The sequence below is a fragment of the Centropristis striata genome, chromosome 10 (genome assembly GCF_030273125.1).
Source record: "Centropristis striata isolate RG_2023a ecotype Rhode Island chromosome 10, C.striata_1.0, whole genome shotgun sequence".
Lineage (NCBI taxonomy): Eukaryota > Metazoa > Chordata > Actinopteri > Perciformes > Serranidae > Centropristis > Centropristis striata.
Window position 1 is genome coordinate 27,908,835 of NC_081526.1, and position 24,096 is coordinate 27,932,930.

General features: G+C 38.7%; 1 protein-coding gene across 1 annotated transcript in view; it reads right to left on the reverse strand.

The window, feature by feature from the left end:
* Window positions 1-910: 910 nt before the first annotated feature.
* The window catches only part of LOC131979054 (fibronectin-like), a 37,304-nt gene continuing 14,118 nt past the window's right edge, over window positions 911-24,096 (reverse strand). Inside the window, exons 13-49 of the mRNA XM_059342943.1 lie at window positions 23,523-23,644; window positions 23,229-23,397; window positions 22,125-22,310; window positions 21,801-21,929; window positions 21,481-21,570; window positions 21,165-21,359; window positions 18,479-18,757; window positions 18,100-18,363; window positions 17,043-17,137; window positions 16,494-16,662; window positions 16,257-16,343; window positions 15,456-15,647; window positions 14,553-14,825; window positions 13,897-14,011; window positions 13,704-13,780; window positions 13,524-13,613; window positions 12,801-13,067; window positions 12,577-12,693; window positions 11,868-12,032; window positions 11,598-11,753; window positions 11,070-11,183; window positions 10,687-10,956; window positions 9,964-10,175; window positions 9,030-9,117; window positions 8,671-8,856; window positions 8,397-8,486; window positions 7,409-7,600; window positions 7,201-7,290; window positions 6,505-6,610; window positions 6,174-6,393; window positions 5,663-5,833; window positions 5,436-5,574; window positions 5,143-5,310; window positions 4,096-4,221; window positions 3,133-3,239; window positions 2,449-2,568; window positions 911-2,300 (exon numbers count right to left, since the gene is read on the reverse strand). Of these exons, the coding sequence (XP_059198926.1) occupies window positions 2,232-2,300; window positions 2,449-2,568; window positions 3,133-3,239; window positions 4,096-4,221; window positions 5,143-5,310; window positions 5,436-5,574; window positions 5,663-5,833; window positions 6,174-6,393; window positions 6,505-6,610; window positions 7,201-7,290; window positions 7,409-7,600; window positions 8,397-8,486; window positions 8,671-8,856; window positions 9,030-9,117; window positions 9,964-10,175; window positions 10,687-10,956; window positions 11,070-11,183; window positions 11,598-11,753; window positions 11,868-12,032; window positions 12,577-12,693; window positions 12,801-13,067; window positions 13,524-13,613; window positions 13,704-13,780; window positions 13,897-14,011; window positions 14,553-14,825; window positions 15,456-15,647; window positions 16,257-16,343; window positions 16,494-16,662; window positions 17,043-17,137; window positions 18,100-18,363; window positions 18,479-18,757; window positions 21,165-21,359; window positions 21,481-21,570; window positions 21,801-21,929; window positions 22,125-22,310; window positions 23,229-23,397; window positions 23,523-23,644 (5,705 nt within the window). The 3' untranslated portion in view covers window positions 911-2,231. The remainder of the gene's footprint in view (window positions 2,301-2,448; window positions 2,569-3,132; window positions 3,240-4,095; window positions 4,222-5,142; window positions 5,311-5,435; window positions 5,575-5,662; window positions 5,834-6,173; window positions 6,394-6,504; window positions 6,611-7,200; window positions 7,291-7,408; window positions 7,601-8,396; window positions 8,487-8,670; window positions 8,857-9,029; window positions 9,118-9,963; window positions 10,176-10,686; window positions 10,957-11,069; window positions 11,184-11,597; window positions 11,754-11,867; window positions 12,033-12,576; window positions 12,694-12,800; window positions 13,068-13,523; window positions 13,614-13,703; window positions 13,781-13,896; window positions 14,012-14,552; window positions 14,826-15,455; window positions 15,648-16,256; window positions 16,344-16,493; window positions 16,663-17,042; window positions 17,138-18,099; window positions 18,364-18,478; window positions 18,758-21,164; window positions 21,360-21,480; window positions 21,571-21,800; window positions 21,930-22,124; window positions 22,311-23,228; window positions 23,398-23,522; window positions 23,645-24,096) is intronic.

A 24,096-nucleotide genomic window follows, 5' to 3' on the forward strand; every position in this document is an offset into this window, starting at 1 on the left:
GACGCACACTCAGATCTTACAAATAGTTGCAACCAGTGGAGAAAGAAGTATTCAGATCCCTTACTTGAGTAAATGTTCTAATACCACACTGTGAAATTATTATTATTATTATTATTATTATTATTATTAATAATAATAATAATAATGATAATAATAATAATACATTTTATTTATGGACGCCTTTCACGTCACTCAAGGTCAGCTTACAAACAGAGCAAAAATCACTAGATAAAAACAAGAACACAATCAGCTACATAAAAACAACAAACAGCAAAAATTAGGATGGCAAGGTCAAACAGAAAAGGCTAATCTAAACAAGTGAGTCTTGAGCTGTGATTTGAATTATTCCACTAGAAGTTAAAGTCCTGCATTAAAAACTTACTGAAGTAAAAGTACAAAAGTATCAGGATGCAAAATGTACTTTAAGTATTATTAGTAAAAGTACTCATTTTGCAGTATAGCTCCACTCAGATTGTTGTATTTATTCCAAATATATTATTAGATTATTTGTATTGATGCATTTATCTAAGCACATTAGTTTTGTAAAGACAGGATTTATTAAAACTACTTAACCCTACTGTTATGTTGCAGGTCAAATTGGCCTATTTCAAAGTTTAAAAATCTAAAATATATGTATATATATATATGTAATTTTTTTCGGGATTAAACTTCTACTGCTTAGCTTAATAAGTGTAATCAACATATAAAATGATAATGGTTCATTCCACATGTTTGCTCAAATTTAAAATTGTAAAATAAAATTTAAATTATATATATATATATATTTATAATTATATATAATTCAAATTTTATTTTACAATTTAAAAATTAAAAATTATATATATATAGGTTATATTTATATTCAGTCTATGGCAAATATTCATTCTTCCACAACAAAAAGCTGATAACATTTGGTTAGGATTTTTTCAGTTTATTAAAAAGATTCAGTCCACAGTAGTTCAGATTTTGGCACCAACAATATAAAAAAACAAGTTAATCAAAAATAAAGTGTACACCCCAAAAAAGCATTGAACAAAATGCCTGAATAAAAGGGATAAATAAAAGAAATGAATTAAGAAATAAACAAAAATACAAACATTTATGTAATTAAAATGCATTTCACTTGGAAATAAATGGAGATTTTTCATTTTCAATACATTTCTGAAACAACAGTTTCACTTTTGGTCAGTCAGCTTTTGCTTTATAGATTTCATCGGTGTATTTTAGAAAACACCCATATTGCAGATCACAGAACTACGTCTACATGGTGACTTCAGGAGCCAAAACTGTAACAATAACAAGGTAACATTTGTTTTAATACCAACCTAAAAATAGCAGTGCTTATCTTTTTAAGGAAAGTTGGTCGTTGATTGTTTTTCAATCTAAAGAGAACTCTTACTGACCCATTACTCATCAGAGACAGACAGGACACTTACAGTTTTGTATAGCTTTTACAATTGTAATCCACTTTATTCTAAAGAGTGCTGATTGAAGTTAATAAAGCTGTCTGATAGATTTTATTCTAAATCTGACTGTGACTGTCATGTCTGTCTCAGTCACTCGAGTTGTCACAGGTGCTGTAAAAGTTGTTTTGGACAACAATGTAAATACTGTATGGCTTTGGAATTCCTTTGCATAAACTCCTGATTTGGAAATGCATTCTTTCATTACCTAAATATTTTTATGAATATACATTACTCACAGTGAGACTCAAAATCATGGGGAAATGTGGCTGCAGTTACTAACAGGGAACATAATTATACAAAATCAGACACATTTTAAGTGGTGTGTTTTGTTCTGTTTTGGTCAAAGCAAGAGAATGTCTTGGAATGTTCTGATATGCTATAAAAAGTCCCAATGCAACAGTAAATATACACAACAATACTGTATCTGGTGTGAGTGTGTTGACAGTATGTTTGGGGTAGGCAGGTGGAAGTAACAAAGCAGCAGGATTTGTGCTCTGACAGATTGGTGTCAAAAATTCAGTGGATGAAGATGTTTCTACTGAAGAAGAATTATAACCAACATAAAAAAGTTGGGCAGATCTTTGAAAAAGCACAGAGGTTGGTGTAGAAAAGTCTTGTTAAGGCACTTAAATTTGGTGAGGGGAAAACCCTTAAAGCACAGATCTGTTGGAAATGTCTTCAGGAGGCGGCTTCCTTCTTGAAGTGGTAGCGACATTGTAAGGGGTCTCACTTCTTCACCCTCCTTTCCTCATACTCCCCTCTTCTCTAATCTGAGGGGCTGATGGCGTCTGCGAGCAGCTCCGGCCTCAAACATTCAATCGGACATTGGATGTTCTGGAAGGAGCGAAGGAGAGAGAGGAGAGAGGTTGTGGTTTATACGTTTTGGCTGGAGTTATAGTAACATCCTGAATCGGAACGATCAGAAAACTATGCTGGATTTGATACTGAATATTTGTAGTAAAACTCATGGTGAGACACTGACCAGTTTGCGAAGGGCGTTTTCTCTGTACCGGTCGAACACATCTGAATGAACAGGTTGAAGGAGGTCAGCGTCCACGTCAGTCGGAGCTCCTGGCCTTCTGCAGTTCTCACAACGCCAGCCCTGAAGAGATGGGAGAGGTTAATGCACACACTGACTCACAATCGGATCACAAGGACTCCACAACACAGTTCCCATGATAGTATGCATGAACATTATCACATATAACACATATTACACAGACCAGTGTAACGAAGTACATTTACACAAGTACTGTACTTAATGAGGTTCTTGTATTTAACTTGTGTACTTCCATTTTATGTAACTTTATACTTCTACTTCACTACATTTAGAGGCAAAATATTGCACTTTTCACTCCACTACATTTAGCTGCTAGCTTTTCAGGTTGAGATTTGACATAATGCATCAATACAAATAATCTAATAATATATTTGGAATAAATATAACAATCTGAGTAGGGCCATTCTGCAAAATGAGTATTTTTGCTTTTGATAATTTAAGCACATTTTGATGTTGATACAATTGTATTTTACTTCAGTCAGTTTTGAATGCAGGGCTTTTACTTGTAGGGGAGTACTTTTAAAGTGTGGTATTAGAAGTTTTACTTAAGTAAGGGATCTGAATGCTTTTTTTCCACCACTGACACAGACACACAGTGTTACACACCTGTTGTCCTCCGTAGCAGGTACAGGTACAGATGGCTCCCAGGTATTCCTTCTGCCACTGGTTTCCCACCTGGTACATTTTCCCATCGTCATAACACGTTGACTCATCTGGAAAGTGAGAGTTACATATGAAAGATCAGTATACGCTCTCAGTTCAGTTCTTAACAGACATGAATAGGCAACTGAGTATCCATGATTGAAATTATTGTAAGATTAAAGAAGAAATATACCAAACTTAACTAACCAGCAAGCCTGACGTCTCAATAACTACATTTGTTTACATGCACAAAATATTCAAGGTTTTACGTCTTTTTTCCAAAAGAGACAATATTGCATCAAAGCTTTTTACATGGCTAATGAAAATAAATATTCGTGTTTGCATTCAGCAATGCATAGTCCATTGAACGTACCACATTGTTATCACACTTTAAAAGTTGAACAGCTGGAGCTACTTGTGCTATTTACTTATATGTGTCAAAATAGGATGTTTTTCAAAGTTTTCCACTTGTGCAAACACAACCTCCCTGTTTAACTTCTTTAACCACCTTCATGAAATGTCGGTATTGCTATATTTTGATATATCCAAGTCTTTCATAATGTTTAAAAGTAGGTTTGTTTGTCCTTCTGACCAGAAATGTGGGCTTTTGGGCATGCAGCTCTACCCCAACCTTGTAAACTCTTGGTTTACTGGCAGGAGGCCCGCGTGTCACAAACTGTGGTAAAAACCCAAATTGAGACACACGTTTTGAACGCTCTCTTTACATGTCCAAAAAATGCCTAAAACAATATCCCGGCAATGCTGCATTTGGAATAAGGCCTACTCTGGAACCTGAAGGGAATATGCAGTTCACATGAACCGTATTTGGAATAATAGTGTGCATGCAAACATAGTCAATGAGTCTATGTCTAGTTGTGTGTGTGTGTGTGTGTGTGTGTGTGTGTGTGTGTGTCCATCTGTACTTACGGGGTTCACATTTGAATTCTCCCTTGCCATTGCCCAGGCAGGTGCAGCTCATCATGTGACCGTTCTCAGCCTGGCGATCCCACTTCTCGCCGATGCGGTAGTTATTATTGTTGTCGTGACACCACTCTGAAGGAGGGAGAAGTAGTAAGAGAGAGAGAGAGCGAAAGAAAAGGTAAAGGAGGTGAAGAGAAAGGTGGGAAAATGTATAAAGGATGCCATGGAGGAGGAAGGTCGGATTGAAATGGCAAAGACAAGAAGAGCAAAGGGTGAATAGAATGAGAGCATAGAGGAAGGAGAGTGGAGTGGAAATGTGAGAAAAGTTCATTAGTTAATGTAGAAAGCAGCCAAAGAAAAATGTTCTTCTTCAAACTGCATTATAAGATTCACAGCACTCACAGAAACTGATTTTTACACAGTTGAAAACACATATAAAACCCATTTGTATTCCACAGAACATCCTTCTAATTACACAGAGCCTGAGTGAGTCTCACTGGTTCCCAGTTGAATATAAATATTGTCCCATACACACAGAAACACAGAGACAGTGAAGTGGATTTGCACCTATAGTGAGTGGATGGTGACCTCAGTTTCTGGTATTGTCATGTTAGCTGTATGGACAATACCAATAACTGAGACTGCTGCTGGACAGTTAGCTGAGCTTAGCTTTCTGCTGCCTGTGATGTTTTCACAGTTTACAGAGACGGAGCAGAGAGACCAACATGGGCAGACTTCATATAGATTCATACATGGTAAAGAAATGACCATCTTTATGGTGAATTTAGCTATGAAATAGCCTCTTGCTATGGCTGCCCATGCTGTCATTTCATTGTTGCTGCACATAGAGCTGCACAATTCTATGGCTTTTGAACTAGTTGAGGAATTTATAAAGTGTATGATGTAAAATATATTTAGAGTTTTATAATCCACAAAACTGATGATCTATTTGTTATTAAATATAAATTCCTCTTGAGTAAATCACATAGAATTATTTCTAATTCCATGGTGTGTTTGCAAAGCATGCTGGGAAAGGGTTATTAAGCCACTCACTGGATGAATCACACCTAAAATGCCCACTGCCCAGCCCCAGGCAGCGACACCACAGCTTGAAGCCCGTCTCAGACATGCGCTCCCACTCGGCGCCCACCTCGTGGTAGGTCTGTGTGAATGTGTCGTAACACACATCCTGGTTGGCCGTCAGTGGGATGTCACCTGGAACTAAGAGATGGAAGAACAAACGTGTTTAGAACAAAACCAACTGATCGTAGTAGTTTACCTTGACAAAGACAGACCATAAACACAATATTCTCTAACATTTGATTTAAATGTTATATTTATTGTACCAGCGTTTCCAACGGTTACGACTTCCTCCAAAACCTTCTCTTTGGCCCCGCCCCTCATGGCCTCTACTACGACGTTATAGGAAGCTCCAGATGTCAATCCAATCAGTGTGGCACTGTTGGAGGTGCCAGGAAGACGCATCTATATGGAGGAAAAGAAAGTTAGTGATCCTCACTTCTCCAGCAGTAAATATGTGTTTGCATGTGCCGATATTTGTGTGTGTGTATACCTGGAAGCCTTGTTCCTCCAGATGTGTAATAGGATTACAGGACACCTCATACTCTGAAGTATGGGGAATACCAGACCAGGAGAGGGTTGTGATTGTCTTTGCTTCTTGGGGCAACTCTGTTTCGTTGTCAGGGAAACCAAACGCCATACCTGGCAGGGGACCGTCGCTCACCTACGGGATAAAATCACCAAAAGTGGCGCATTTAAATTTTATGTTAAATATTAAATGATTGACAACTATGTATTAGCAACTCTGCTGTTCAGCTTCTGTCCACGTTCTACATTTCTAAATAAGAAAAATACAATACTCATGAACTAAACTACATGTCTAAGCCAACCATCTTTCTCTATGATATAAACAAAGACAGTTGAAGTGATGTCAGATTAGCTGAGACTGAACTGAACTCAAGATAATAGCAATCTTAAGCACACTGGATTTAAAAAAATGTGTGAACTAAAACAATTTTATTGAGGCACATACATTTACAAGAGATCATTTAAGTGTCACACACCTTGACCAAGGGTACTCTGTTTCCATCAGGGCCTGCTACAGGAATATAGATCAGAGGTTGTCTGAGAGTGGGTCTCTGGCCTTCTTTGGGTCCGCTGAAGGGGCCATGGAGTCCGTTGTTAGGGCCCAGGCTCTGGAACTCGGTGTAGATGTGCTGGCCCTGCTGGCCTGGTTGGTTCTGGCCACTAGTACCAGTCAAGTGAACATGGTTGTTGTTAAAACTGGACACAGAAAGAAACAGAGAGGGGTGAGCACTGAATGACTGCACAGGTATTTTAGGTGTTTTGGTCATGCATTAATAGTAATTTCAGATTAATTTAGCAGGTTCTTACATCTTGTCATCGAAGGCCTCTGGAACATCCAGGATGTCAGTGGTGGGACGGTGAGGAACAGGCAGCTGTGGCAGCTCAGGGACCAATAGATGATCTGAAGCTGGCTCTGTGGGACAACAGACACGTGTATGCTAGCTGTTAGAAGAATGCAGGCTCCACTAGATTAACTTTCAGCAGTTTAGAACACAAGATTGTTGAGTTTCCACTGTGCTAATCTGTCTGCCTCTAATAATACAAAAGAAAAAAATAGTAGGTTATAAAATTATTTTCAAAAGGAAAACCAAAAAATATAGTAAAGATTTATTTAAGGGTAAAGGAGCATCTAATGGGGCCATACAAGCACAGACACATAAGTGTCAACTGGCTCTGGTAATGATATTATGAACCACAGATGATTATGTGGTTAAAGAAGCCTCTAGCTGTTTAGTTGCTGCCCATTATGAGTACTGACCAGCCGAAGAATTCACAAGTGCAGATTTTTTTGTGGAGCAAAGTCATGGACTATTTAATTCTACATTAGCAGCAGTTAAACAAGAAAGCCAGTAGAGGGCAGCAGAGCCTTGCGCTCAAAAATATGGCAACATTCAGCTGTGTTTTGAAATTGTCACAATGTCTTTACTATGTTCAACATGGTAGCAATCTTCTAAAGTTTCCATGAGTAATTCATGCTAACAGGTGGGTGATGGGGGTACTTACGTGTTCTGGCTTTGCCCACCAGAGGTGTGCTTCTCAAAGCATTCTGCAGTGCAACAATCCTAATGACATATTCTGTTCCTGGTTTCAGACCTGTGAACAAACACAACAAATACACAAAAAAGTAATGAACGTTTATTATGGGCAGAAGTTTTTAATCACTGTATTTTCATGTATGTTGTGTACAGTAAATGTCATGCTCCACACTCACCATTAACAATGGCATAGCTCTGGCCTGCATGTGGTCTGGGAATGAGCTCTCGGGGCAAACCTCCGGCCTCCTCATAGGTGACATAATACCCAGTGACCCCTGGGCTGCGTGATGGCTCCCAGGTGAAAGAGATGCTGTTCGGGTTCAGGGAGGTGAAGCGGATGTTTGTGGGTGGGATGACCACTGGTTTAGCTGCAAGAGACAAAAAAAGTTAAATACTCATAAACACTCAAATACATGTTTTTTGTGCACACATACTAACTACAGCTAGTACTGAAGCACGACACAACATTGGCAAATAACCAAATACTGATTTGAATATACAGTCATGGAAAAAATAATTACACCACCCTTGTTTTCTTCAATTTCTTGTTCATTTTAATGCCTGGTACAACTAAATGTACATTTGTTTGGACAGATATAATGATAACAACAAAAATAGCTCTTAAGAGTTTAATTTAAGAGCTGATATCTAGGCATTTTCCATGTTTTTCTTGATAAAGATTTTGGTTATTATCAAGGAAACCATGGAAAATGGCTAGATGTCAGCTCTTAAACTCTTATGAAATATTTTTGTTGTTATCATTATATTTGTCCAAACAAATGTACCTTTAGTTGTACCAGGCATAAAAATGAAGAAGAAATTGAAGAAAACAAGGGTCGGATAATTTTTTCCATGACTTTATTGAACGTTGTCCATTCAGCATTATTCACAGGTAAAAGTGATGATATAATAATGCCAGTTTGTGATATTGTATTCTCAAAATTGCAACAAACATAATTTTGCTGTAAGATCAAGCTGCTATCAACTTTGTTTTCTTAGAATGTATTCCACATTGATGAAGTCTTTTGTTTTGAAGTTTTTTGTTGTTGTATAATGAACTGCATATAGAGCAATATCTTGTTCTTGCTATCATGGCACAACATGTAAAATGTCAAACTTTAAGTAATGTAGTACTCTTGGAGGATATTAGAGATTAATGGTTACCTGTGGTGGCAGTGATTGTTAGAGGTGCGCTGCGTCCGTTCCCTTTCAGTGTATAGATGTTGATCTTGTAATTGGTGCCTGGCTCCAGACCTGAAGTGACGACACAGTGACAGGTTAGTGAGGGATTGTGTGCCACAATTCAAAGAATGTCATGTTATGATTTGGTTCAGTTTATTAGGAGCTTGATTAGCTACAGCTGTTTCTCCTGGGGTTCACAATGCTAAAGGCAATTTATATTATTCTTACATTCCTGTACATTCTCATGTCTGTGTACCTGTAATAGTGAATGTGCGTGAGTCGGGGCCAATGGTCCTTTGAATGGGTGTGTAGCCTGAAGAGGAGGTGGTGGGCGTGGCTTCAACCAGGAAGCCAGAGATGATTTCTGTCTTGGAGCGCCAGGTCAGGGTGATGGAAGAGTCATTTACGTCAGAGATACGCACACGACGAGGGGGGCTGATATCTTGAGGGGAAACAAGAAAAGAGAGGGTAAGTAAGGTTGAGAAAGAACAATAACAGTGGCTTTTTGCACAACCCAAGAACTATGTGTAACAACAACAAACTATCTCTGTTTCCATGTATCAAAACCACACATTCATTTGTCAGAATTTCACAACTTAGGAGTTACAAACTCACTCTCCAGAGTAGTGACCTCTCCTTTGACTGGTCTGCTGGTCAGAGAGTTTTTCAAGGCATAAACATGGATTTCATAGTCAGTTGCAACCTAAGAGAGATGGAGAAAAAGAGAAAAAAAGACTTCAGTATCCACAGGACTGTATCCACATGTGTGAGTCAGTGAAAACTGCACAGTTTTTTTTAAAACATTCACTTTCATGGACACTCTGCAAGTCCATTTTCATTCTCTTATAATATATATCTGGAAGGCAGTGGTGGAATGTAACTAAGTACTGTACTTAAGTACAATTCTGAGGAATTGTACTTTACTTGAGTATTTCCATTTTATGTAACTTTATACTTACTTACTTATACTACTCCACTACATTTTTGAGGTAAATATTATACATTTTACTCCACTACATTCAGCTGACAGCTTTAGTTAGTTTTCAGGTTGAGATTTAACATAAAAACATGATCAATTTAAAGTGATTAGACATTTTCCTAATATTAAACCTCATAACAGCATATTAAGTAGTTAAATTGAGCCCTACCTTGAGGCAATTTAAATGCATCAATAATAATCCAATGATATTTGGAATATGTAGAATATAACACTTTAAATTGTCCCATTCTGTAGAATGAGTACTTTCACTTTTGATATTTTAAGTACATTTTAATGCTGATACTTTTGTACTTTTACTTCAGTAAGTTTTGAATGCAGGACTTTTACTTGTAGTGGAGTAATTTCACAGTGTGGTGTTAGTACTTTTACTTAAGTAAGAGGTCTGAATACTTCTTCCGCCACTGCTGGAAGGTATGAAAACAACCTTAATCTGCTTTTAAATTGACGTTAATGTAAGACAGGGTATGTGAAATTTTTAGAAATTCTCTTCAATAGATGAGAACAGACCAAAAAGACAGTCCTTCATTCAGACTGACGGAGCACACTCACCATGAGTCCAGAGATGTGAGCCTGTGTGGTGTCTGGGGCCAAGTTGATCTCCTTGGTAGGCCCGCTCTTGTTCTTTGGGTTCACCACCACACGGTAGCCTGTGAGGCCTGTCAGGCCGTTGAGTCGGTTTTCCTGACCCGGTACAGCCCAGCGCATGGTGAAAGAGGTAGGGCTGACCTGGGAGAACTGGAGGTTGGTGGGTGATGAGATGGCTGAGGGGAGACAGGAAATAAAAAGAGGGTTAGAATGAAACAGAAGAGACAGTTTTCACTTTTTTTGCATCACATTTTTCACCATACATACAGTCATGGAAAAAAATATTAGACCACCCTTGTTTTCTTCAATTTCTTGTTAATTTTAATGCCTGGTACAACTAAAGGGAAATTTTTTTGGACAAATATAATGATAACAACAGAAATAGCTCATACAAGTTTAATTTAAGAGCTGATATCTAGACATTTTCCATGGTTTCTTGATAATAACGAAAATCATTATCAATAAAACCATGGAAAATGGCTTTAAATACATAATGGCTATTATAATATATAAATATACAATGGCTATTAAACTCTTATGTGCTTTATTGTTATCATTATATCTGTCCAAACAAATGTACCTTCAGTTGTACCAGGGATTAAAATGAACAAGAAATTGAAGAAAACAAGGGTCTAATCATTTTTTCAATGAGTGTATAAGACATCTCGACCTAATTCGTTTCCTTACCTGTAGCTTGTGTGCCGACCAGTGGTGTGCTGGCTGTGTCATCATGCAAAGCGATGACCTTCACAGTGTATTCAGTGCCAGGCTGCAGACCATAGATAGTAGTAGACTCAGCATCTCCTCGGGGAGCAGGGCGCAGCTCTCTCTCACCCTCCTCTGGACTTGAATATAAGACTCTGTAAGATGTGACGATTCCCTCGGGACTGTCCCAGGTGATCCGCAGTGAGGTGGAGTCAATGTCTGAGAACGTCAGGTCCTTGGGACGGTCTACATCTAAAAAGGTGACAAGGTAGTGGGGGTTGGAGTAAGGGACAGGTCAGTGTTGAAAATAATGTGGAAAATAATGATATTTCACAAATCTCTTCTCTGGAAAGTGTAAACCTTACTTGTTAAGGCATTCACCACCATTGGAGAGCTCTCTCCATCTTGTCCAAGAGCATACACACTTAAAACATACTCCACTGTGGGCATCAGTCCTGAGAAAGTAATCTCTGTCTGGTCTGGAATAGAGAAAGGAAAGAGATTCAAAAACAGGAATGAAAAAGACAGTTTTCTAAACTGAGAAGCTAGAAGAAGCTTTAAAATACTGACAAATACTATACAGTATACAGTCATGGAAAAAAATATTAGACCACTCTTTTTCTTCAATTTCTTGTTTATTTTAATGCCTAGTACAACTAAAGGTACATATGTTTGAACAAATATAATGATCACAACAAAATATTTTTGATAATAACCAAAATCATTATCAGCTCCTAAATTAAACTATTATGAGCTAATTTTGTTGTTATTATTATATTTGTCCAAATAAATGTCCCTTTAGTTTTATCAGGCTTTAAAATGAACAAGAAATTGAAGAAAACAAAGGTGGTCTAATCATTTTTTCCATGACAGTATATGGTCAAACACCATACCTGGAGCCACCTCCTCAGTGAAAGAAGGTCCCTGTCCATTCCTGGGAACCCCAGTCACTCTGTATCCCTTGATTGGCCCCTGGGCAGGGCTCCACCTCACTGTGACACTGTTGTCTTTCACGTCCATCACCTCCATATCGGAGGGAGAGTCGACGCCTGGGAGAGGAGAGATGAAGAGGAGAAAGTGAGTGGAAACATAAGGAGGCAGGATTATCACTTAAAAAAGGGTGTTTTGTCTTTGAAAGTGTGTGTGTGTGTGTGTGTACATACTGGTCTTGTGCATGACATAGATTGGAGTGCTGGAAGCGGGGCTGTCTCCTCTACCAGTCACAGCGTAGACAGTGATAGTGTAGTCGGTACCAGGCTTCAGGTCATTGATCGTGGCAGTGGACTGAGAGCCAGGCACAACAAACTCCTTGGGATTACTGTGGCCTCCTGGATAAAAAGAGTATAAATATGATTAATGTTAGAGAACTCAAGAACTCATTCTTCCCCTCTGCCATCAGACCCCACAATAGCTCACCTGCTATTTACCCAGTACAAGCCATCCAGTTATTATGACTTTTGCACTCATGAATATATTTGCACTACCTCTTGGTCAACAACTTGCTGTTACCTCACGTCTGACTTGCACTATTGCTCAGCATACTGCACAACTTGCACTTTAAAGACTATTTATATCTGTACCTGCCTCTCTCTGCAAAACCATATATATTTACATACATATATTTGCATATATTATTATTTTTTTATCCTATTTTTAAAAAAAATCTGTCTTCTCTGGCATCTGACAGAAAGCAAAGTAAGATTTTCACTGGGCAAGGAAACGTGTTTCTATTCGTTACATAGTAAACTTTGTATTGGATTGAATTGAATTGGAATGATGAACAGATTAAGTGACGGGAATCCCCAAACAAAACAAAAAATGTTTCTTTGCAAAAAAATTCAAATGTATCTAAAGTTAATATTATTAACTCACCAGACTCTCCATGAGTGATCCTGTAGTAGCGCACAGTGACAGGTGGGGCGTCCCAGCGAACAGTGATGCTGGTGGGGGTGGAGTCTAGCACTTCCAGGTCTGTGGGAGCATCAGAGACTGAAGAGAGACAGAGAGAAGAGTCAGAAACAAAAACAAAGTTGTAAAAATCATAACAACATGGTGAGTAATTGGAACAAATCAAGTATTAAATGAGGATTTCATACTTGTCTTCTGTTTCCCACTGAGTGGCACGCTCTCTTTGGTCCCGCTTACAGCGTAGATGTTGACCAAGTACTCTGTGTCTGGAGCGAGTCCTGTCAGGGTGAAGTGGCTCCTGGACGGGGGCAGCCTCTCGTCCTTGGACCTTCCACCGATGGCCATCTGGTAACGCATACGGTATCCGGTGATTTTGCTCTGGGGAGCGTGCCAGTGGATGGTAAAGGAATTGGTGAAGATCTCGGAGAAACGCAGGTCAACTGGTGAATCCAGAGCTGAAAAAGGTTGGGAGAACATTAAAGATAAATGAAGGTCCAGGAAAAAAAAATTAAATCATAAAAAATTTAAACCCACTTTTACACACTTGCTTTTATGTAATGCTGTCTATCACACCACACTTTTTTATTTCTTCACTTTTTACTTTTTTACTCCTTTTACCTTTTATTTTCTGTGTATCTGACAATATATTGTGTTTGTTCCTGCTCTGTCTCTTATTGTTTTTCTTATAATGTAAGAGTTGTTTTTAACCGTATGGCATCATTCTCTGTGTAATTAACTGCTTTCTGTTGAAGCACTTTATAAACTGCTGATTTTAAAAGGTGAGTTATTATATTATTAAAAAGACTTATACTATTGAAGAGATCACCTTAATAATGAGACTTAAAGCCTCTCTGCCATGAAGCTTATTTGCTTTATGATTTTTACTGAGTTTTAGATCATGTTCGACTCACCTGTTTTCTGGGTGCCGACGAGAGGAGAGCTCTCTCTCTGCTCAAACACACACACCACGCTCACCAGATACTCTGTGTTAGGCAGCAAGTCTGTGGACAGTAAAAAAAAACATAAATACAACCGTTGTTGTTTGTGTGTCTGTGTGTTGCTGTGTATTTCTTGTTTTGGCTGTAACTTACTCCTGAGCACCACGTTGGTATTTCTGCCTTCTGCACTGGTTTCTGTGATGTCATCTTCATCGTCAATGGGATGATACCTGAATAATAAGGATACCAACGATGAGGAGTGATTTGTGTTAGGTTTTTTACATGTCGTTGTACTTATATCAGGAAGACGCTAAGCTTTAAGAACATTTAATGTGTATTCTTGTACCTGATGAGATAGCTGTTGATGTCACCAGTGTTGGGGACATGAGGAGCGGTCCAGGTGACTTCCATACTGTCTGGTCCAACCTGGCCAAAGCCCAAATCAGTGGGTGCTGGTACAGCTATTGAAAAGAGGGCGAAACTTGAATTAGAAAGCATTTTCGATGGTACATTTATAGGATTGGTTATGACTCAAGTAAAAGGTCACAACATTTTTATAACTCTGAAAGAGTGAAGAGGCAAATAAGGGAGAAAGTATTCACAGGTCCATTTATTTTAGGGAAGAGTGTGTTTTATGTGTGTCGGTGTAAATCCATGTGAAGTTTTACGACATCTTAAAAGTGAGAGAACAAGCAGTGTTTGCATTGGGGAGCGAAATGAGCCTCAGTATGATTTAACCCTGCAACTAAAACCAGATGGTCCACACATACACACAGAGGATTATTAAACTGACAACAAAGCATGCTGTGCAATTACATCAGCAACTTAAAAGGTTTGCTTTGAAGAGTCGTGTCTTAGGGTTAATAGGAACCTTATTATATTATATAACGCAACACACACAATGTGATTTGTGACTCTCTATCTGCACTGAATGGCTCTACATAGAAGAAAATGGAATGATGTTAGCAGTTAAGTGAATGTTTGTGGTTCAGTTGATCTTACATGTCTGCTGAGTGACTGTGGTGGGCGCGCTCTCGCCATTCTCCGTCACAGTGATCACACTGATGTCGTAGCCGATACCAGGTTCCAATCCGTACACGGTATAATGGCCAGTTGTTGGATGAACAAAGTCCTCAAAGATTGGTACGCTCTCGCCGGCTGCCACCACCGTGATCCTGTAACCGGTGACAGCTGTGGTGTTGAGCGGCGACCAGCGGAGACTGATGCTGGTGTCACTCACGTCCTTGAAGGTGAGGTCTGTCAGCTGAGGGACTTCTGGATAGGTGGAGGGAGGATTGGATAGGGAGAAGACAGAAAGAGAAAAGACAACAGAAACGGCAAACAACGAGAGGCAAAGGTGGAAGGAAAGGTAATGGGTTGGACAAAAAGGCCGGAAAGAGGAAACAAACAGACAGGAAAAAAAGAAAAGAAAAAGAGGAGCAGTGGTAATGGTGAGTAAGGAAAACGGTTGGCTTCCAGTAGGGTGAGATATTCAGCATATCAGACCAATGGAAGAGCTAATGCAAGGCTGCTTTTCCGGGTATATATTATAATCTAGTGAGGTTTCATCCGTTATTCAATGAAGCTGCTCCATTGAAAAGTCTTAATATATACACACGCAGTGCAGCATTAGTGTTGCAAAACAGTCCTACTGTTGTTTTGCATGACTACGTTAGAGCAGTGATAGTATCTGTTAATGATGAAAGTTAATGTGTTATTCTAAAATATTAACTTTCAACATAATATGTGAATTTGAACCATCCTACACAAAAGTTTTCTTAACAAAAGTATTACAATCATACCAGAGTCTCTGATATCATACTTCATTTGGCTTTTCACATTAAATATTCATACCTTAATAGTCTCAAAACCTGTTAAAACGACAGGATTCTGAGTTGACCTCACCTGGTGTAATAGTAGTTGATACAGGAGTGCTCTCCATATCATCCTTTACAGTCACAACACTGACGTTGTATTCCACTCCTGGACTGAGATTATCCAAGGTGCAGGAGTTCTGACCTGCCTCCACAAACTCCTCCAGGCTGTTTCCTTGCTGCCCATTGGTGGGAGTGCATGTCACTTTGTAGCCAGTGATGTCTTGAGAATAAGAAGGAAGAGAGAGACGTGGGGTGGGAAGTGAGAGGAAGAAACGGAAGATGATGAATCAGTGAGGAACATTAAGAGTTAATTTAATTTCAGTGAAATTCTAATAATGTTTCACAGCCAAGAGTTCAAACAAATCAGCGTAGCAATGTTTTAATTTGCATTTCCAGTGCAGGTTTTACATTTAAAAACCTGCACATATATTCTCCAATTCACTGCCACTTTAACGGGTTCGCACTACTATTTTTTTTTTAGTTTGGTCTTGACTGTTTGTTTGTATGTTTATTTTGTACTATTTATATATTTTTTTAATCTTTATTCTATTTTTATTTTACTTCATTGTTATTATTCTATGTTTATTACCTTAATCTGTATTTACTTTGTACTTCAGATGCTGCAACACCTTAATTTCCCTCATGGGGGATCAATAAAGGAATATCTTATCTTATCCTATCTTATAACCCAGTACGAAGTAGTATCGATTAACCTCCAATCAATTTAATCAAATCTCATAAAATAGGCAACATATTGAGTGTTATGCTAATTATTTGTAGTGTTCAGTGCGAATAAATCTGTCCTGCGTATGTAGGTGTGTGTGTGTACCTGGTGTACTGGCCCCGTTCCACTGGACTGTGAGCTCTCCAGTGCCTGGGTTAGACTCCAGGTTGAGATCAGTAGGAGGAGACAGAGCTGGAGACGGAGAAGAAAAAGGGGAGTCAGAGGAGAAGGGAACAAGTAACATAAAAAGACGTTGGGGGAACAGAGTAAACAGCAGGCTGTAAAAAGAACCTTGTAAGAATAAAAAAGTTACACAGTCAGTTTTAACTGGTTTTTACTTACGTGTGATAACGCGGCGTGTGATTGGGGTTCCCTGCTCCTGGCCGTTTAGAACTGGCTGCACGCTGTAGGTGTACTCCACACCCGGAGTCAGGCCAGAAATGTAAATACTTCCCGTCTCAGAGGTCACATCTCTGGGGGCTTCTCCGCCCTGACTGGGTCGTACTGTCAGCTGTAAGATAGATGCACACAGTGTCAGAGAGCGGGACATGGATCAGGGGTACAGGAGGCAAAGGTCGGATGTCAATGTTTTCCCAAGAACATAGGAGCAAGCAGAACATTCTCATCTCTGGTGTGACATATTCTGTCCAATCAGATTCAAAGTCTGAGGTCTGTAGTTCACATGTTATATAACTTTAATGGGGCCAACACTGAACCAAGGATAACCGTAATGGGCTTTCTGCAGCAAACTGAAGGAAATAATTTGCATCAGAAGACAAAAACACCATCTAGCTGTTCATTTTATTGGACAGACTGAGAAAAAATTAATGAATATGTGTGTGGTAGGGTATAAAAAACACTTCTTATGTTATATATTAGCAGTGTGTATACCTTGTATCCAACACGGGGAACTGGAGTCCAGGAGATTATAATAGAGGTGTCGGTCACATCGGTGTTGTAATGAGGGGCGTTGCCCATTGGTGGATCTGCAAAAACACAAGAGGGTAAAAGTCTGTTCTGATCACTGGGTCATGGCATGTCAACATATAAGATTCACATATGAGTGCATGTATATTCAGAAGATTTTTTCCACTCCACTGTATCGAAAATGCCAGTGTCCTTTACTTTTACTAATATATTTGGTTTTATAATAGGCTGACCACAGCTAGTATTTTGTACATATACAACACATGATACTTTAAAATCGCTGAATAATAGAACCATACCCTCTATCAGTCCAACCCAATTTTTGGACAACTCTACGTTCCAAAACACATGTAGCCTTTAGGCACATGCACACTGACCCCAAAGCTTTATACTTATTTGTAAATACATTGGAGCTGCAAAGATTAATCAATACGTTGTCAGCTATTAAATTAATTGCCACATATTTGGATAATTGTTTAATATATTTGAGTAATTTCCTATAATTTTCTATAATATGCAATATTATAATGTGTAATATCTGAAAAATGCAAAGTAGTTTCAGGAAAACAAACAAACACAGAAAAATATATATTAATAATAAATGCCAAATAGCAGAAATGTATGTATATTATGTGTATAGAATGTATGTATATGGCTTATTATATGTATTTTTTTGTATCTTGAGCTGCTGTGACTAAATGACTAAATTTCCCCACTGCGGGACCAAAATAAAGTCATATCTTATCTCTTATCTTATCCAGGGGGAAAAAAGTCAAAGTTCTCTGATTCCTGCTTCTTAAAGTGAATATTTTCAGGTTTCTTTCCACCTGTCAGACAGTAAATTGAAAATCTTTGAATTGTGGAAACATCTTGGAAAACAATGATGAACATTTTTCCCAGTGTTCTGACCTCTGGGTGGGAGAGACCCAATAACTAATTGTTTAATGTAGAAAATAATCAACAGATTAATTGCCAATAAAACAATCCTCATTTGCGGCCCCAGTATACATCAGATACTCACTGGTGGTAAATACAGCACTCTCTCCTTCACTCAGTGTGTTGTCTTGCTCTGCATGGAGGGTAGCCTTGTACTCGGTGTCAGGCTTCAGGTTGAGGATGGTGTATTCAGTGAGGCGGGCAGGCAGGCGCAGCTGCTTGGGGTTAGAGCCCTCAAGGGTGAGGAAGAGACGGTAGCCGGTGATTTTGGCACGAGGAGCATACCACAACATCACAGCACTGTCCTCAGTTATGTTGCCGAAATGGATATCTGTTGGAGCATCAGGCTCTAAAAAGAGAGACATCAATAAACCCTGTTAGATGTGGATCGTTCAGACAACCATTTTCACAATCATAATACAGTGTGTATAGTAATTTCCATAATGGGTATCTGTCATACTCACTTGTAGTTTGCTCCCCAATAAGTGGTAAACTCTCCTCTCCGTTATGAATGGTGTAGACGTTGAAGCGGTACAGTGTTCCAGGCTGCAGGTGGGACAATTCAATGTAGGAGTTTTGACTGACGGGCAGAGTCATCTCCCTCTGCGGAGAACCAGACTCATCGACAGGCATGGCGGTGACTCTGTAACCTGAGACGGAGGTGCCTGGGCCGGTCCAAGTCAGAACTATTTTCTTATCCGACACCTCGTAGAACTGCAGGTCTGTCGGAGAAGAAACTTCCTCTGTGGACAGAAAAAAATAGCATTAAAAAGTGTCTTACTATGCAAATTATGCTTCTTCGCACCATAAACAGACAATAAAATGGAGAACTTATTGGGTCATTTTTGGAATATTATCTGCTAAACAAGGTAAGGTATGTGAAGAACTACATTAAATGCCATGACCTCATGGCTCTCTGATACATCATTCAATGTATTTGCTTTTTATGTTGCAGATCAAAGCCAAGGCTGGTTTATATATACATAATCAAATTAACTGTATAAAAATTTCTTCAAAGGAAGTCATGACACTGATTCATATTTTGGACAGACTGGATGGCAGGACCCATAATCATATATTTATATCATAAACAGCAGTAAAAAAAGAGTGCAAAGAAAAGAGGAAAGAGATATTGCCTCCTGTATATTGGTATTATGAGTAATACCCATATATTTTAGAAAGAGATATGGAGTTGAGACAATACCGCCATACCGATATATATATATATATATATATATATATATATATATATATATATATAGTATATATATATATAGTATATATATATATATATATATATATATATATATATATATATATATATATATATATATAAATGTTATCTTTTGATGTTGCCTTGACTTAGTTTATCGGTCATAAATTAAGGTGGACACAGTGCTGGTTGAAAAAGAGCAAGAGTAAATTCCTAAGGAAAAAAAACAATGTTTTCTGTAATTTAGAGGTATTTGGATTTGGATTTCAGATTGCAGATAAAGAGCAACACGACTTTATCTGCGAAACATGCCGCAAGCAAATTGCTTCAAAAGGTGGAGGGTTTTGAATTTGATAAAAATAAAAAAATAAAAAAATAAAAAAAATAGGTTGATGATGATTATTTGTGACATTAAGTTAAAACTAAACATTTTACATGTTTTTTTTTAAATATCGATAGTATGATAGTGTGTATCTGCCACAGCAGAGGGAGATTCACTCGTCTGTCCGAAGATGGCAGCACAAACTCTAAACTAGGTCATGCATCTTTATTCCATCACACGGACTGTACAAACAAGCACACATGCACACACTTTTCCAAGCATCTGCTCAACTGGCCCAACAGCATGTTCGACCTGGCAGGCTGAAAAGTTTTACATAACTCTAGTGAAGCAGAATAAGAGTCCAACAGCTGTGAACTCAATGACTTCACTTTCCATTGGAAAACTCTTTACTTCTTAAGAATTGGAAACTTCTACATAGATCAGTGACAAGGCTGCAGGATGATTTGCAGGTTGTTTCTGGAGGGAGCCCTTATGACAAGAGTAATAAGTGAAATTCATATGAACACACAGCAGAGCAGAGGGGCATAGTGTGATGTCTACTAAATGATGATATTTAAGGATCGAATCACCTATTAGGGCCAATTTTTGCAATACAATTTCGCACAGCGTATATTACTGTCTGCTTCTTTGGTTAAATCATTTTCATAGTATCTGGAGGGTGTGGCAGCAGTTTCTTCCAAGAGATGCATTTTATCCTATTGATGGTACTTTTTAAAAACCCAATTGTTATGACAAATATTACTCTGTAACACTTAAATCTTTGTAAGTGTACAGTGGCTCTTTAGAGGCTGGAGGACACAGACAAAGATATGAGCTGTTGGTGGCGAATATTTGATCACAAAATGAACATTTTCATATCAGTAACTCACGCAGTGTTATTTTGGATTCTTACAGAAAAAAAGTCAATTTTGAATTGAATTATATTGCTGAATATTATACTGATTTCTGGATCGTTCATTCATTGTGATAGCATGCAAATGCATTAAAAATAATGTTTTCTTGAATTCACGGTTACATGGGTGAAAATTGATATAAAATAGTAATTTTGCTGGTGAATTCTTCATTTAAAATAAAAAAGCCTAAATATACACACACGGCTGGAAGTATGGACTTTCATAAGGCGTGTTATAATTAGAGTAAAAAGTGGCCGATGGGAAAGTCTCAGGCCACGCCCTCTCAAATCGCTGCTCACTCGGCGTGTCTCCATTACAAAAAAAGGCCCCAGACGAATTTAGAGACTCTGGAGGTGACGTATGGTTTTCTATTGTTGCGTAATCGTTTAGTGAAAGTTTCGACCGTGACGTCACATATGCAACGGATTTAACGCAGGAGACACAACAAACGCAAACAATAAGGAAGGAGATGCCGAGATGGAAGGAGCAGAGCTTGCTGTGTTTCTTGTCGCTGTGTTCATGCACATGGCGGCGATTATTATTGTTGTGACTACTGGTTCTCCAGGAATCTACCCAACTGGTCTTAAGATTTGCCTGACACTCTCTTCTTCTTTCTTGCTCTGTCTCAGTGTCTACTCAGATTAAAACCATTCCAAATAACAATTAGATCGACTTTGCTTTTCACATCTTAAGTCTGTTACCTGGCAGTGGGTCTCCAGCTGTGTTGACCTGTACAAAGATAGGCTCGCTCTCCAGGCTGTCCTCCACAGCATAGATACTAATGTTGTACGACTTCCCAGGTAGAAGGTCACTCAGAGTCACAGATGTTGCCGTGTCAGGGAGAGTCAGCTCTGTGCTTTCGCCTTCCAATGATGGCGTGTAGACGACTCGATAGCCTGCATGGAGGAAAAGACCGTACGGTTCATTGTGCTTGCATGACAGTCACAGAGGAATAGGCGGGGGCTCAGATTAGAGACAGAATGGTGATAGATTTGGCTGTGACATGTCATAGCATACCAGTGATGGGAGCCAGTGGTTTGTCCCAGCTGATCACAATAGAAGATTCGCCCACTTCATCCACTTCAGGCTCAACAGGAGCATCAGGTGCTGTGGGACAAATGAGGTGTGAGAGGGGGAATTACAACCACAGTGTTTTTTTATTGGATCCCGTGATTTATAGTCACAGGCGCATGTGTTCATTAGGCAGCTTAACGGTCTGGGATTCCTAACAACATTTCCGTCTAGCAGCTGAATTTTTAGTGAGAATGGGAAAGAAACATCAGAAAAGGGAGATGTGAATATGAAATAAGAGAAAGTTTGTGTATGGGCCTACTAACCAGTGGTTTGTGAAGTAGTAAGAATGAGGTTGTCCTGTCCGCTGTCTGTAACCTCATAGACGTTGACAGTGTACTTCCTCCCAGGGAGAAGCTCATTAATGTTCACTGAGGTAGCTGTGTGGGGAAGGTCTGATAGGGAAAAACCGATTGGTTTAACATGTTTTTTATACATTGAAACATTTTAAAGCAGCTCAATAAAGACAATATCATCTAATACAACCATTCTCTGATAGATAAGGAATTTGTTTGCCACCATCCATACAAAACCTAGCAGTATTTTTGTATGTGTGTTCAGTTCAGTTGATTTTGTGTATCTGCACTTACCTAGCACCAGGGGTTGTCCAGTTTCCTGTCCCTGCTCGCTGAGCTCATACTCTACTCTAAAACCAGAAACTGTGTCAGAGGCGGAAACCCAGGAGACGACAAAGCTGCTGGAGGTAATTTCGGTCACCGACTCTGAGAGGGCGACCACAGGCGGTGGCTGGGTGGTCTCGCCTTGTGATGTTGCCACTACAGGAGAAAACAGACAAAGACAGAGGTGGAAAATAAGACGGTTGGTTACTTGCTGCTTCTGAGATCAGAACTGGCAACGCTGTCCAAGACACTCTGGAAAAAAAAAGCTTTAAATTACATTGAGGAGTTCCTGGTTAAGTAAAAATTAATTTAAGTAGCCAAACAGAAAAGAGTACAGAAGATATCTATTTCATAATCTTGCAAGCATCTTTCCAGAGCCTCATCCTTCGGTTTATCACAAAAAAACATGCTTCGAAGCCTGGCTAAGGGAGTTGGTAGGAATTGAAAAACTGAGATATGAGATATTCGGCAACCTACATAGATTCTATGGTGTATAGAGACCTATCCTGGAGCACCTGAAACATATAGTTAACCCCCCTAAAGTGTACCTAGTCTGACATATTTGACTCACTCAAGTGGACACTCACTTTTGGCATTATATTGTGCCTCTTTGTTTGTAATTTGTTTTGGTATGTGTCAAGTTTTTTATTTATTTATTTTTTTGTCTTGTTTATTTATTCAACTATATTTTATTTTATTTATTTATTTATTTATTTATTATTATTATTATTATCGTGTGACATTTGATACACTTAAGTGGACATTCGACTCTGACATTATATTGTGTATACTCTGTTTTGACATGTTATAGTTTGTGTCTAGTTTTTATTTATTTGCCTTTTATTATTATCTTTATTATTTGTGTATGTATTTTATTTGTTACTCTGAAAATTGACAATAAAAATATTTTGAAAAAAACAAAAAAAAACATGCCTAAACCAGTATGCATGAAAAAAGTAGACAATTAAACTGTCAATACTTACTGTTATAATTATCGCTGATTATCATATCAATACATACTGTTATTAAACAACAATGCAGCAACACTGAGATCAGTCAACTCCACCAACTCACATGATCCATAATTGGTGGTGAAGTCAAAGCGTGTGATCTCCTGGCGTCCAAACCGCAACACGCTGATAAGCTGACCCTCGTAGGTGATGCCTGGCTTCAGTCCAGAGATGGTGTAGGAGTTGAGATGGCCCGGGATCATCACCTCTCTCCATGCGGTGTGAGTGTTTTTCTGTTAAATGTGATGAAGGAGCAAGTGTTACATGCTGCGTGTCAATAGAGGATCCAAGAGTGGAGAGATCAGTAAGACGAGGAATTGTTTCTTTGTTAAATGTGAAGCTCAAGAAGAAAACTCACCACTCTCCATTTGAGGATGTACTGGGTGATGTGAGCAGACTGGGGGGCATTCCACTGAATTGGGTGGGAGTTGGGTTGGTTTGCAGATTCAGTTATAATCACCTGGACAGGACGGCTACCACCTGAGAGAGAAAAATAGCAAAGGCAGAGGGTTGAGCATTTATATAGAACAAAACAGAACAGAGTTTGACTGTCCACTGTAAAGATATCATCATAATGTGATATTATGCACAGATTTTGCACATTTTCAATGTTGTAAAAATCCAATATCTTAGTCAAATATTAACTTTGGCAAACAGACCCAAATAGTAACATGGGGAGATAATGTGTCTTGTACGATAAATTTCTGCAGTTTTACATAACCCAGCTCAACAGTTGGTGTGCAAGAGTATTTTCTGAACAGAACACAGAGAGTGAGGGAAAACTAGCACGTCCCTGTGAGATTCCAGCCCAGATTTCAACAGCTGGAGAGGAGAAGCATTTTACTCTACTTTCTCTTCTCTTAAACCTTCTCCATTTCATCGTGTTTTCTAACCCTCCCTCTCTTGGACAGACATTTTGCTGCAGGCATAGT